This window comes from Apis dorsata, unplaced genomic scaffold (genome assembly GCF_000469605.1).
Source record: "Apis dorsata unplaced genomic scaffold, Apis dorsata 1.3 scaffold_1280, whole genome shotgun sequence".
Lineage (NCBI taxonomy): Eukaryota > Metazoa > Arthropoda > Insecta > Hymenoptera > Apidae > Apis > Apis dorsata.
The window spans coordinates 142584-155763 of NW_006264377.1; the positions used below are offsets into that span (position 1 = coordinate 142584).

Genomic DNA, 13180 nt, shown 5'->3' on the forward strand with positions numbered 1-13180 from the left:
ACATGGATATCTTATTCCACGTAGATTTGCGAACAATTGGTTGGCAATTATCAGAATGCAGGGATGCATGACGAATACGATCGTTGACCGAATTCCAGAAACCGTATCACGTTTTGAGCAATGACGGTTGGTTGCATCTGGACTTGTACTTTCCGTAACACGAGATGCACGCTTCTCCCTAGGTTTACAAATCCAAGGCTATCGATTTCCTATTAGCATCAGAACCGCCAACTGTTATCGACCAAGAAAATACTCGTGGATTGGCACGGATCATCAGGTAAGAGTTCTATATACGTGTGCACGTATATATATCCAAGGTATATAAATCATAAAGCAACGCGATATCGGCGTTACATTAACCCTAATTACGTTCGAGCGTTAATGTTCGCGTTTGATAACGAGTTTGGTTTCGCTAATGCTCGATGTTTATGCACGCGTGTGCCATGTATCAGTGCGGATCCAACCGACCGTGTTAAGGTGAGAAATCGTGTCAAGCAAACATGCGTGCGTATATGCGTGCGAATAGATCATGAAAGTGATTCGAAGGAGAGATCATTAAGCAGATTGATTATCGATATGCATAATTGGTATTATGAAACGTACATAAATTTTGGAAAATGTTGATCCACAGAAATGTGAAGATACAGATACTATATACCATTTACGATAGAATATCGAATTAATTAGGAGATAAATCTTTTCAGATTATTGTGCATATATCGCGTAACAACTAGATATTAAATAATTTTGAAATATAAAAGTTTATTAGGTGAAAGAACGAGTATAGAGAAATTAAAATAATTGTTTTTAGATCGACATTCTATTGTAATTTTTTTTCTATCTCGTTTGTACTTTTTCAAATATTATAATAAGATAATTGCTATGATTTCTCCTTACAAAACTACTTTCTTCAGTGAAACATACCGCTCGAAAAAAATTCACATCGATTCTATTTTTTATTCTTTTCAGAAAGATCTAGCAAAACAAAGTAATATTTCAATATTCTTCTAATAAATAAAATCAAATAAACGAAAAAAAACTTGTACCGTTCATTAGTACAAAGTATTCTATTATAAGTATATATTATATAAGTATATATTATAAGTATATATTATAAATTTTCCACAAATGTAAAAACCTCAAAGGGAGGAGGATCGTTTCCGCGTGAACCACGAAATTAATTCCACGTGATACGATCCCTCTGACACAGAGTAGGAAGAGGATTCACGAAATAGGAAGTTCATCGACATCGAATCAGTTTGCCATACATAAATGCAACTCGTGAGAGAAGCAATTCGAGCGGTATGTTATGAACGTTAGCTCTGGGCCTCGAATTCTGCGAGAGGAAATAATTTAACACCCGCCATTACTCACCATCGTTGTTGGTTCTTGCCCTAGGTGGAGATGAGCTGACCGTGGGGAAATTTCGAGACACGTTGTCCCTCGGCTGCGATTGCGGTCCTTCAAGATTAGGGCTAGGGCTGAACTCAGCTCTGAAGTCAGCCCTGTCGAACCCTTCCTCGAACTGATGCATCAGATCCACCTCGTCCACTTCCACGTCCCCTTGGTATTGTTCTTTCAGAACCGCCCTTGGCACTAGAAGCAAACGAGCGGAACGAGTTAACGAGACTTCTTTGCAAAAGTAAATAGGGAAACTAACATATATTTTTTTTCTTTCTTTCTTTCTTTTTTTTTTTTTTTCATTTTTGAAATTACTTTTAACTGGAAAAATCTTTTATTAAAGTTCGCTCATTATACTCGTGTGTATACGAGTATAATATAATTCTGTTTCTTGTTTGATTCTCTTGTATTTTCTTTTTTTCTTTTTGTTTTTGATAACTATTGGATTTCATTCTGAATTGTTCTTTACTCAGATTTTCATTCTTTTATGGATATTAATAAGCATTATTTTGGTTAATTTTTTTTAGAGAAATGTGATTTTTTAATAAGATTTTAAGAATAAGCGAAGAGAATTATTAATTAAAGATTTTCTTTCTTTGTTAGTTTTTAATAATTGATATCCATTAAATAATTTAGATAGAGATTTTTTATTAATATATATTAATAATAAAATTAATCTGTTTCCTTTTTCTCATTCAGTATTTCTTTAAATAAGAAAGTAAATTTCAATTTTATACGACAAATTTTTCATTTTTACTAATTTTTTTTTTTTATCCACAGAGAGTAACATTACAATAAGGGAAATGTATGAATAATTTCAAACTTCAAGTGATATTCAAGTGTAATTCACGAATCATTTTCTTAACGACGTAAACAAACGAAATGAAATAATCTCGATTTCTGCCAATCGAATAAGATTCTCCATTTCACAATCTGACAGTAGTCAATTTATTTCCGGTCGCATAATGTTCGACTTCGATATGTACGCTACGCTATCGATACATCGCATCATGTATGCAATTGCATTTCAGACAGACAAGTATGTAGACACGAAATCAGTGTCTTGAATTGACGTGAACATGTTGTACAACGGGCTTCAAATCACTCTGTCACGTGAAAATTTCACGAGTGCCACTTCATCAAAATATGTTTATAAATCAACTTAAATTTCGAATTAAAAGATCGATATGTAAATAGAAATTGAAATTCGAAATAATTAACTGAACGAATATACTTGACGTATTTAATTAAGATTTTTTTCTATAGATTCTATGTGTGATGCATTCAAATTTCATGGAATTTCAATTTTTATTCTGTTAAATTTTCTTTTCTACATAAAGAGAGGTAGTTCTTGAAAAAATATGATTTTCATAAATGCGTCATAGACATAGCGTAGCCTTATGAGTCTTTATCTTGAAGTGTAGCATGATGGCGTAATAAAAGCTTAAATGGCTCTCCCGACGAAGTTAGAAGTTATATCTTTAGATGGAGCGCAAAAATTTAGGCGATGCATCTCGCGATGCAACAGCACGAACAAGAAAATTCTTTCTTTATGTTAACGAAGTTTGGAAAGAAATTCGAAATGATTGTCAAATTACTTTTACGTGAATTATCTTCATATTCCTAATTAATTACCGACATATAAATAGCCACATTTGTTAAAAACAATGTTAAAACTAAAAAAGAAAAAAAAAAGAAAAGATAAATTCAAGCTACATCAATAGAATTATTTTCACGAATTATTTCTTTATTTTAATTTGCAAATTATATCAAAGGGAGATAAAAATCCAAAGATCAAAAATTAAAAAAAAATATTAATTAACTATTATTAATAACTGTTAAAATAATATTAATTTCATCATTCACGTAATTTTTAATAGTTTCACAAAGTCTGACGCTAACCAATTTAAACTGATATTCGGTAATTTCAGCGTTAAGAATAATTTTCATTTTGCGAATATCTGAGTGCATCACCCGTGTAATATCCTCAAAATTTAAAAGTTATTCGCGAAATAAGAACATAATTTCCCAGAGAGACGAGCAAATTACTTGTAAGGATCGTAACGCGTGCTCCACGTAGTTTAGCAGAGCTGTTTCTTTATGCCGGGTCACGAAAGCAAATCTCGTTTGATGTAAAACGCGGTAAAATTATCTCCGTGCATTTTCTCTCGCGTATTTCTACACCGTGTTGCGGCCAAGAATGCGGTTGATAAATAGCAAAGGTAGCGACACACAGGAAACGAGAACGTGGCGTAAAATTTAAGGAGGATTCAACGCTTGTTGAAATTGCTGAATTTTTTTTCTCTTTTTTCCTTTTTCCACCCCTTTTTTGGGGGAAAATTTCGTCTTTGTTTGTTCGGCGATATATAAAATTATATTTGAAAACAACTGTTGGAGTCGTTGAAGAGGGAGAGTTAAAGAGAAAATACAGGGGGTGAAGTCGTTGCGAAATTGAAATACAACTTCAAAGCTGCTCGAAACTTGCGAAAGTTTGTTATAGTTGGCCGTGTTCAACATTTACGCAGGGATTAGGAAGTTTGTGATGAGAGTTCGGAGCGCAATTAGAGGTTGAAAAAGTTGTTAATTCCGGCCGTTGCGTGTTAATTATGTAATTCGTATTGGTGCATGTTACTTTCAATCAAGTTTAATGAACATTTTTTCGAACGATTCGTAATTTAAATTTTCTTAATTTATTCGATTGACTTTGAATAGATTAACTTTGTATTTCCTCGATTAATTTTTACCAATTATTTCTCAAGTCAATCACCGTGTACAATACAAGAAACAAATATTCTTCTTTTATTTTTCTCGTTCAATGTCTCAGTTTTAAATCAACAGCAGGGAATAATCAGAAGGTAGAGGCATAATTAAAATGCAGATATGGTAATTTTTCTGTAAAATATATAACAGAAGCCATTGGAAAATTACGGTACGAATAAACCACCAGTCTCGAGTGCTGGAAGTAGAAGCCCCTCGTATAGTTTACTTACCGCGATTAATAATTGCAATTTAACACCAATGTTGTGGTATCGGCCAGCACAATGGGTTACGTTAGCCCAGTGCAGCTTCGATGCTTTAACCGAACCGGATATATTATAACGCCCTCGTCCATGGATAATGGGAAAATGCAAGAGAAAATAATAGAGAAGCTGCATCGATGTAGTGTTAGGAGCATTTCGTTTTTATCGAGTATTGAATAAAAATTATATTCGATATTTTTGAATGATGATGATCCTATAACAGAGCGCATTATATTGGAAAAATAATGGTAAATTTTTATTTATAAGTTTTATTTTTTCTTTAATCATTCGTAGAAATTTTATTTTGCATAAATATCCGCAGTATAATAACGATAAAAAATCTTTTTTCTTCTTTTTTTTTAATAATTATTAATTCTTTGAGAGAAAGATATGAAATGTTTAGATAATAATAATCTAAAATAAAAATATAAATTCAGTTTTGAGTTTAATACATAAATTCATAGCTTGATTATCCTTCACTAATAGATGCAGCGTTATTATAGAATATTTAAATATATATATTTTTCATGGAAGAATTATATATTAATTAACAGGTTGATTATATAGGTAGTTATATTGGTTGGAATTCTCTTTTAAAGTTAAAACTCTGAGATCTTATATAGAATCCCCATTTTTATTGAGAAAGTTTTTAAAGGTTATATAGGATTGTTTAGATTTTTGTATCATAAAATAAAATTATCTAAAACTTCTTTTATAGAAGATTCCTGTATTTGAAAATAGTTATATCCCCATAAATATATTTTTAAACAGATATAGCAAATGTTGATGAACAATAATTGATTATTCATCTCAAATGTAATTATTTCCACAACCTCATGCTGGCAGGAAGTACGATAATAAGCTTAAATTATTTCGATTCTGTACGCTGACTAGCTGCTAGAAACTATAATCCCCATGGTTGCATTAGAATCGGATGAAGATAATATAACAAAGGAAATACGACAAAGGAAATGAGATGCAACTACTACATATTGTTCTGACGAAACATAACTATACTATATATTGTTGTCGATAATCAATACAATTATGAAGGATCGTGTGATTTACACGTGTTCAAATGTATTCAATAAGGAAATAAGGAAAATTAATATTTTCCAAAATGAATTCGAAAAAAATATTTCATTTTTTGTTGTCTCTTATTACATTCCAATTTATTTGTTTTTTTTCTTTTTCTATCTTTATTTTATATACATTATGTCATGTTACATTCTTTAGTTATTAATTATATTATATTATATTATCTTAATTATATTATAACGTATGATTCTCATTGTTATACATATAATTACATTATTTCATCCTACTGTTACATTATTCCATTACACGTAGTACCTATGATAATATATTTATATTATTATCATATCTATTATTATATTCACTGACTAGTAATCGTATATTATTAATCGTATCTTTGCCATATATCCAGAATGTAATATTTAATTAAATTCTTGATATTTTTGTTTCAGAGTATAACAAAAATGAATTTCCTCGGAGAATGGCTTTTCGAACTGGCTCTCGATAGTTAAGAACTTTCAGAATTCAAAACTTCCTGAATGGTTATTTAAATGGCTAGATAATAGAGTAAATAACTTGTGGTAATCAATAAAATACACAGACGAGTTTTTAAAATATTTTAAATAGTTGAGGGATTGTAAATGGATCAATTTAAAATTTAATGAAACTCTTGAAGGTAAATCGAGTAAACTATTAAAATTATTAAAGGAAAAATAATATTTTATTAATACTTTGAATTAATTTTTAATTAATTATTTTTCTTCAGTCGTACATTCATCATGTATCATTTCCAAAATTATAAGACCAAAAGTAAACCACGCTATTTCGAAAGTCTTGCAACGATACATTTAAAAAAAGAAAAAAAAAAGAAACAAGATAAATAAACTACGCGTATCGATATACTCCTCTTTGTAATGATCGAAAGAGTTAAAAGCATTCGAATGGACAAAGAGCGGGAAAAGGACAATCGTGTAAAACTCGCGTTCGAAACAATGCTGCACACGAGGAACAGGAAGGATAAAAAGAACATTCCGATCAATGGGCCAGCAACGAAATGGCAAATGGCTGATGCGATTTGCAAATAATGGTCGCAGTTACCATTAACTCGAAAACCAAGTTATCGAATATGTATTCGGCCAAGTGATTTTATCGCGTTCTCTATTGTTGTTATCGTAATTCCACATTTCAATCCGCGCCGCATTCAAAAGCCTATTCCGCCGTGTAATTGAATACAATATCGAGAGCTCTTTGCGAGATTATTGTGTGCGTGGGGGAGCACGATGGGCAAACCGTAAAGGGATGATCTTATTTTTTTTTCAATGGTGAACAAATTTTGGTATCGCTTCGATGTCTTTTTCGTTTCTATTATTTGGGAGATGATTTTATTTATTCGTTATTCGAATGGATGGAAGGGGTAAGTCGATTGTAAGTTGGACATGTACGATAGGAATTAAGTTTTAATGGGATATTAGCGCGCGATAATAGTTGAAATAACACGCGCGTTTCAATTTTGGTTACAGTTCAAGTTCTGCATGCTATTATCTGAGAAATTCAGACATTGGACTTTTAATGGACACAAATTAGAGATTTCTCTTTATTTATATTTATAATTTCTTTTGGCGATAAAATTCAGGATGGACTGAAATTTCATATAAAGTTTAAACAATCACTAGTTATTCTCTACTGTTTGGTAATTAAAAAAACACTGGAGATTGCAAAAGAAACTATATTAAAGATGAGTTGTAAGATAAATATAAATAAAAATAGAGTTTATTAAATTGGAAATCTAAGTTATATCTATATCTCTAGCTACGTTAAAAGTAGAATCAAATTTCTATAATCCTGTTTTTTATTAATAGTCATTCAAACTTATCTCCTTCAATATTCATAACAAGCTCACACAACAATTCAACAAGTATCTACATCTCCATTAAATATACAATTCAATTACAATTGAAAAGCACAAACAACGGAGAATATCTTGTTAAAATTTCTATCAAAGTTTACAAGAATCTTTTTCTATATGAATTCTTTTAAACAAGATCATAAAATAGCAAGTTTATCCTCATGGCAACCAAGGGATCGGTATAACGATGAAGCTTATCAACGTAACGTGGATCGTAATAACCTTGGCGCCCCATTGTCCACCAGGATTCCAGATAGAGGGAGTGTACGGGCCACCGCGGACCGGGATAATTATGAGGACATGCAATTTATAGGAAGCACGTGTGGCTTTCGCCTCTTCGATCTGTGCAAACCTCTTGAAACCGTGGTATTAACAGGTCCTCGTTGGTCCAAACCTCGCGGCTTATGGCTAAGAGGCATTAAACGTCACTGATGCACTCGTACCTATATGAGAGGATAGTTTCGTTATCCTATAGCGTGCTAACAATTATGGGGAGCGAAACGTTTGAACGGGGATCAAATGTCACACGGTTAATTAGACAAAGTTGTTAAATTTGGGATTAATCGAGCATTTTACTTCGATCTGTGATTATGACAAAGGATTAAGAAGAAAGGAATAACAAATTTGGGGTAGATTCGTTACAAATTCTTTTTCCTTTCGAAAGTTGTAAATAATTTAATTCGTAAACGAGTAACGAGAAGTAAACGAAAAAAAAAATAAATTTTGGAAAAGAAAAGGAGATTATATGCATCTAGAATTATTAAACGGGGAACATAGTTCATGCTTAAGCCAAGCTGAAAACTTCAAAAGCAAATAACTTAAAAACTTTCGAGTATCTGTCTTAATATAGTGATGATTTGTAGACAGGAAGAATTCTGCTACACGTTCTAAAAGTTTCGTTAATATCGACGATCTTGAAACTTTCTTCTTATAAGTAGAAAATATAGAATCGTCGAGATGGTTTTATTCTACTTAATACTATAACGATTGAAAATCAAAAAGTTTACGAACAACTTGGACCAATCCAATTAGTGATCCAGGTAGTTATTCTCCAAACGAGATCCTCCATCACGCAAACCATAAAACAATCTCGAAATGTTCCGTGTGGCGTGTAATTGCGAGATTTCCAATGGCGGTTCGCATAAAGCAACATTAATTGTCCAATCAAGCGGCCAATCGAGGCACCCTGAAATCATTGGCCGATCTCAGATGCGGATCAACGTCGCCGATTCGTTCCATCGAATCGAGAATCTGCCAGTGTGTGATGCAATAAAGCTTTCAATGGAACCAGGAAGCGAGGCTGGCCCAGTCAGGCAATTATTATCCCCCGATGACCCATCAACAAGAGATACAGTCGTGAAAGCTGGCAAACCAGAAAGGTGTCCTAAATTTCGTGGGATCCTTGGCTATTTTCGCGTTAATAAGACTCGTCTGATACCTGCAGCTTCAATTTCGTTCAAGAAAATCTTGATTTTTTCGCACGAAGAACAATTTCGAGGATCGTTCCCCGGTCGATCGTTGGGCCGACGAAATTTGAAAGCTTTCTTTCTGAAATAGCCTTGGTAAACTCGTTGTTCGTGTAATTAGAAGATATTGCCAAGAATAAAAAATAACGAATATCGTACAATTGAATATATCAATTTTGGTAATACGAAATGAGAAAACTCATTGGAAGAATTTCTAATTATGATGTACAATCAGTTGATAAGAAAAATGGATGGAAATAATTGCAATTAAGAAAATTATTCGATATATATCGATATTTCATATTCAAGAAACATATTTTAAACAAACACGTTAAAAATTACTTTTCAAGCTGAACGAATAAAAAGATTGTTTACTTCCACATGGTGTATAGATCGTAAAGAAATCGCTATCGTGGTCGTCAAAGAACGGATAGAAAAGAAAGAAAGGAAAAAGTAGAAAAGCGAAACAATGACCACGGACCATCACGACTAAAAATTTCCACAAAATTCCATCGGGACACATCCGACACGTTGGTCAGAGCCTTCCGCCGCTACAGTTTCCGGCAGGTTTTTATCGAGGCTCGTTCGATCAGCCACATTCAACGCGTAAAATCGAAAATCGTTTTACGACAGCGTGCATCGACCACGAAACAATGTCGCGTTCCTATTTTCTCATGGAGTTTCTCTGTCACAGGCAATAAGTGCTGCACGAGCAGAAATAAATGGGCCACTACCGGGAATGGTTATGCCGAATAAAATGTTGCAAGAATAATTGCTATAATGGTTTCCATTTAATATTCGTGCAGTTTCCTCGATATGTTATACATATATTTAAATTTAAAACTAAAAATTTCGTGAGAAATATAATAAAAATAAAAAAAATATTTTCTTTCTTCTTCATCTCATTACTTTTCAATTATCAATTCATTAAAATAAACAACGTGCATCTTCGTCAACGACACGCTAATTTGAACAAAATTAGGAAAAGTTTAAAATAGAATCAAACAACAGTTTGACCAAAATTAACACGTCAATCAATCAATGTTCGATCTTGGCAAATTGAATGAAAACAATCCTTTCAAACTTTCGCGAACGATTTCGCATATCATTCACCTTCGACCTTTTTCACCGACGAAGAATAGAACAAAAAGGGTTAAAGATATCTCAATGATCGTGGCGCAGAAATAAATTAACGTTTGCGCGAAGGATTTACGTGAAAAAACGACAAGGAGGCGGGATTTCCGTCTCGCGGACCGAGCCGGGTAAATAAAGTAGAGCGTTACACGCCGGAATAAAGTAAACTTGTCGCCGTGGAGAAATTGATTAATGGAAAGTCGGTGAGTGTGCAAGGGCGAGCGAGAAGGGAGAAAACTTGAACTTTAAAACCAACTATTAATTACGAGGGGGAAAGTTTCGGGCGAAGGAGGCCGATCGACATTGTTCGAAAATAGAGAGGAGCGAGATGTTGAAAAGTGGAGAGTGAGAGAGAGAGAGGAGAGAGAAAGATAGATAGAGAAAAAGAAGAAATTCCACGGGGAAAAGAAACAAGAGTGGAGAACTGGTTTTCTTTTGTTTGCAGACTTGTTTGATTTACAGTGAGATACTAGTTTAAAATCTAATTGTGAAAAATTTGATTTGATAATACGATATTATGTTTATCATTGTAGATTTTTTACGAATATATGCGAATATTTTTAATTTTACAAGAACAAACACTTTTTTTTATTTCGCAATGATGCAAGATAATTGTTTTTTAAAGAGGAAAGAAAATGAAGTTCATGTGAAATTTTAAATAATTTCAAGATCATTTTTTACAATAATTTCATCATTTCTAGGATCAATGATAAATCATGAAAACGAGAAATGTGCAGGAATAAACTCGGAAAAGCTTTTTAATGTTTTTATCGAAGTGAAATGCACTTTTTGAAGGCGGTATGAAATATTAGAGTGTACATTCGCATAAAACAGGATAAAAATAAGAGCACTGCACGGTGAAATACTTAGATTTGTAACACGCGAGTTGAAACTTTGACAGTGAATAACTCAGATAAGTCATAACCATACGTCACATAGGAATATCACGAATCGACTGATTTCCGCCTCGATATCGATTCACAACGACGCTTGTTTAATAAGAATATTGTTTTCTAAAATAAAATTTCGAATTTAAACTCGGAAACTTTTTACAAATTTTACTACTGTATTTTTATTTTATGTCAATTGTCCAGAGAATTCGAATTTTCCTCGAATTTATTAATTTTTTTAACAATAGCCATTCAAACTGATACAATCCCATTAAGTCATTAAAAATTCAATCAATTAAAATTAAAAAATCGTCAAATCGTAACGCTATTGATGAAAAAGCTTTCTCATGCAACCAAAAAACTCGATTTCCAAATTAATCCGAAATTCGTCGTCGAATTCGACCGAGAGTAGGAGTATCGTTTCCAACGATGCAATTAAGCTTCGAATTGCAATCAATTTATGCGGCTTCATTAGCAAATGAAGGGATAATGCGATATTGTGTTTCGTATCGAATGTAGGTGAAAAAAAAAATTTGGATCTATCGAAAAAAATCAGAAAACCAGTTTTGAGAGGACCGGTGATTTCGTTTAATCCGAAAAATAAGCTACCCTCTCATTTTTAAGATTTGGCCAAGTGCCAGGCTTATGTGCCCAAGTGGAACAAAAACACTTTTACCCAACCGCAGAATTTCTACGAAGGAGAAGAAGTAGAGTGAAAGATATACAGAGAGAGAGAAAAAAAAGGTAGAAGCAAAAAATTGACTGGAAAATAATGTGTTGCGGGATATTAAATTGAAAGCAAATTTTGGAATACTGTGTTGGTGAGATTGAATTGTATTGAAATGTATATTCGAATGACGAGAAGGACCATTTTCACATTTTTAAGTATTCATTGTGTATCAAAAAATATCATTTGAATGGTAAAAAAAAAATTGTATGAAAGAAAAATTGTTAAAAATTATGAAGATACATATGATAATAGTTTACTTATATTATCTTTAGTCCTATCATTAATTATTTAAATATTTTTTTGTTCAGTTTGTTCAGTTTTTTCATTGATATAGGATATATTTCTTGTGATTTTAATATTTTAATATCACGAATCCGACTAGCTAGAAATTCGAATTGTTTTATTCAATTGGGAACTAGGGTAATTATGCGATATGGTATTGTCCGTGAAACTTGGTTGTTTCAAATTAGTTGAATAGAATGGAATGGATCCGTGTGTGAAAGGAAATGGTTGTTTCATTGCTCAAATGGTTATGGAAAAGGAGATGTAGTTTTTATTAATAGAAAAATAACAAGAGAAGAAATAAATTTTTGTATCATCGTACTACTATTGTATAGATATATCATATATCTTATATATAATATTTATTAATAAATCACAAATTATTGTTTTCAATTTTTTGTTTACAAAATACACTATTAAAAATTGAGATATAAAATTTTAGTATTTATCGCGTTAATCAAAATTGAATAATATGAATAACATTTATGGCCCATATAACGTCCCATTGCTGCAATTTATTTCATTGAATAATAAAACAAGTTTTATTATATGAATTTTATTCGAAATTTTTCGTCGTGTGATAAATATTCAAAAGCTTTGCGTATGAAATATTTGATTGGAAAGTCGAGCAAAATATATCAATTATTTCAGATAACTTTATTTTATGTAATATTTTAAATGAACCAAAATATAACCAAAATGTCATTAAATTGAATTATACAAGCTTTTCATTTTGAAACTTTTAAAAGCAATCAAATAATAATTAAAATTCATGAATTAGTTTCAGAAGGAACAGATTATTCAAACTTTTATAAAATCAATATTTTCTGAGATAAAACTCTTTAAAAAAAATTCATTAATCTTCTATTTTATTACTTTGTTTGATCTTATATATTCATTTTCATAATGCTTCATTTTAATAATACTATACATCGAAAAACAATATTATCATATTTTGGAAAATTGAACAAAGTTAAGACAATTATTTCCAATGAAAGTATAATAAAAATGAAAGCAGAAAAATTTAAAAAATATAAACTTGTACAAAATTGTCTTCATATTTAAAATGTAATAAATTTAAATTTTAATTCACATATATTAATATTAACAAACATTTAAGAATATTTAAAATTTATTTACTCTTTAATATTTAAAAAGAAATTAATCCTTATTATCTTGAAAAGAAATTTAAGTTTATTGTTCTGGAAGTATGCTAATGATCTTAAACGAAAAACTAAACGAAATATAAAATGCGATGTTAAATACAAAAAGAGAATTATTTGCAGAAAAGCTTTTATCCCTAATTAAGCTACATG

General features: G+C 31.5%; 1 protein-coding gene across 1 annotated transcript in view; it reads right to left on the reverse strand.

Annotated features, from left to right (window-relative positions):
* LOC102681049 overlaps positions 1 to 13180 on the reverse strand; it is a 94190-nt gene that overhangs the window by 24360 nt on the left and 56650 nt on the right. The window contains exon 5 of the mRNA XM_006625107.2: positions 1375 to 1596. Coding sequence (XP_006625170.1) covers positions 1375 to 1596 — 222 coding nt within the window. The remainder of the gene's footprint in view (positions 1 to 1374; positions 1597 to 13180) is intronic.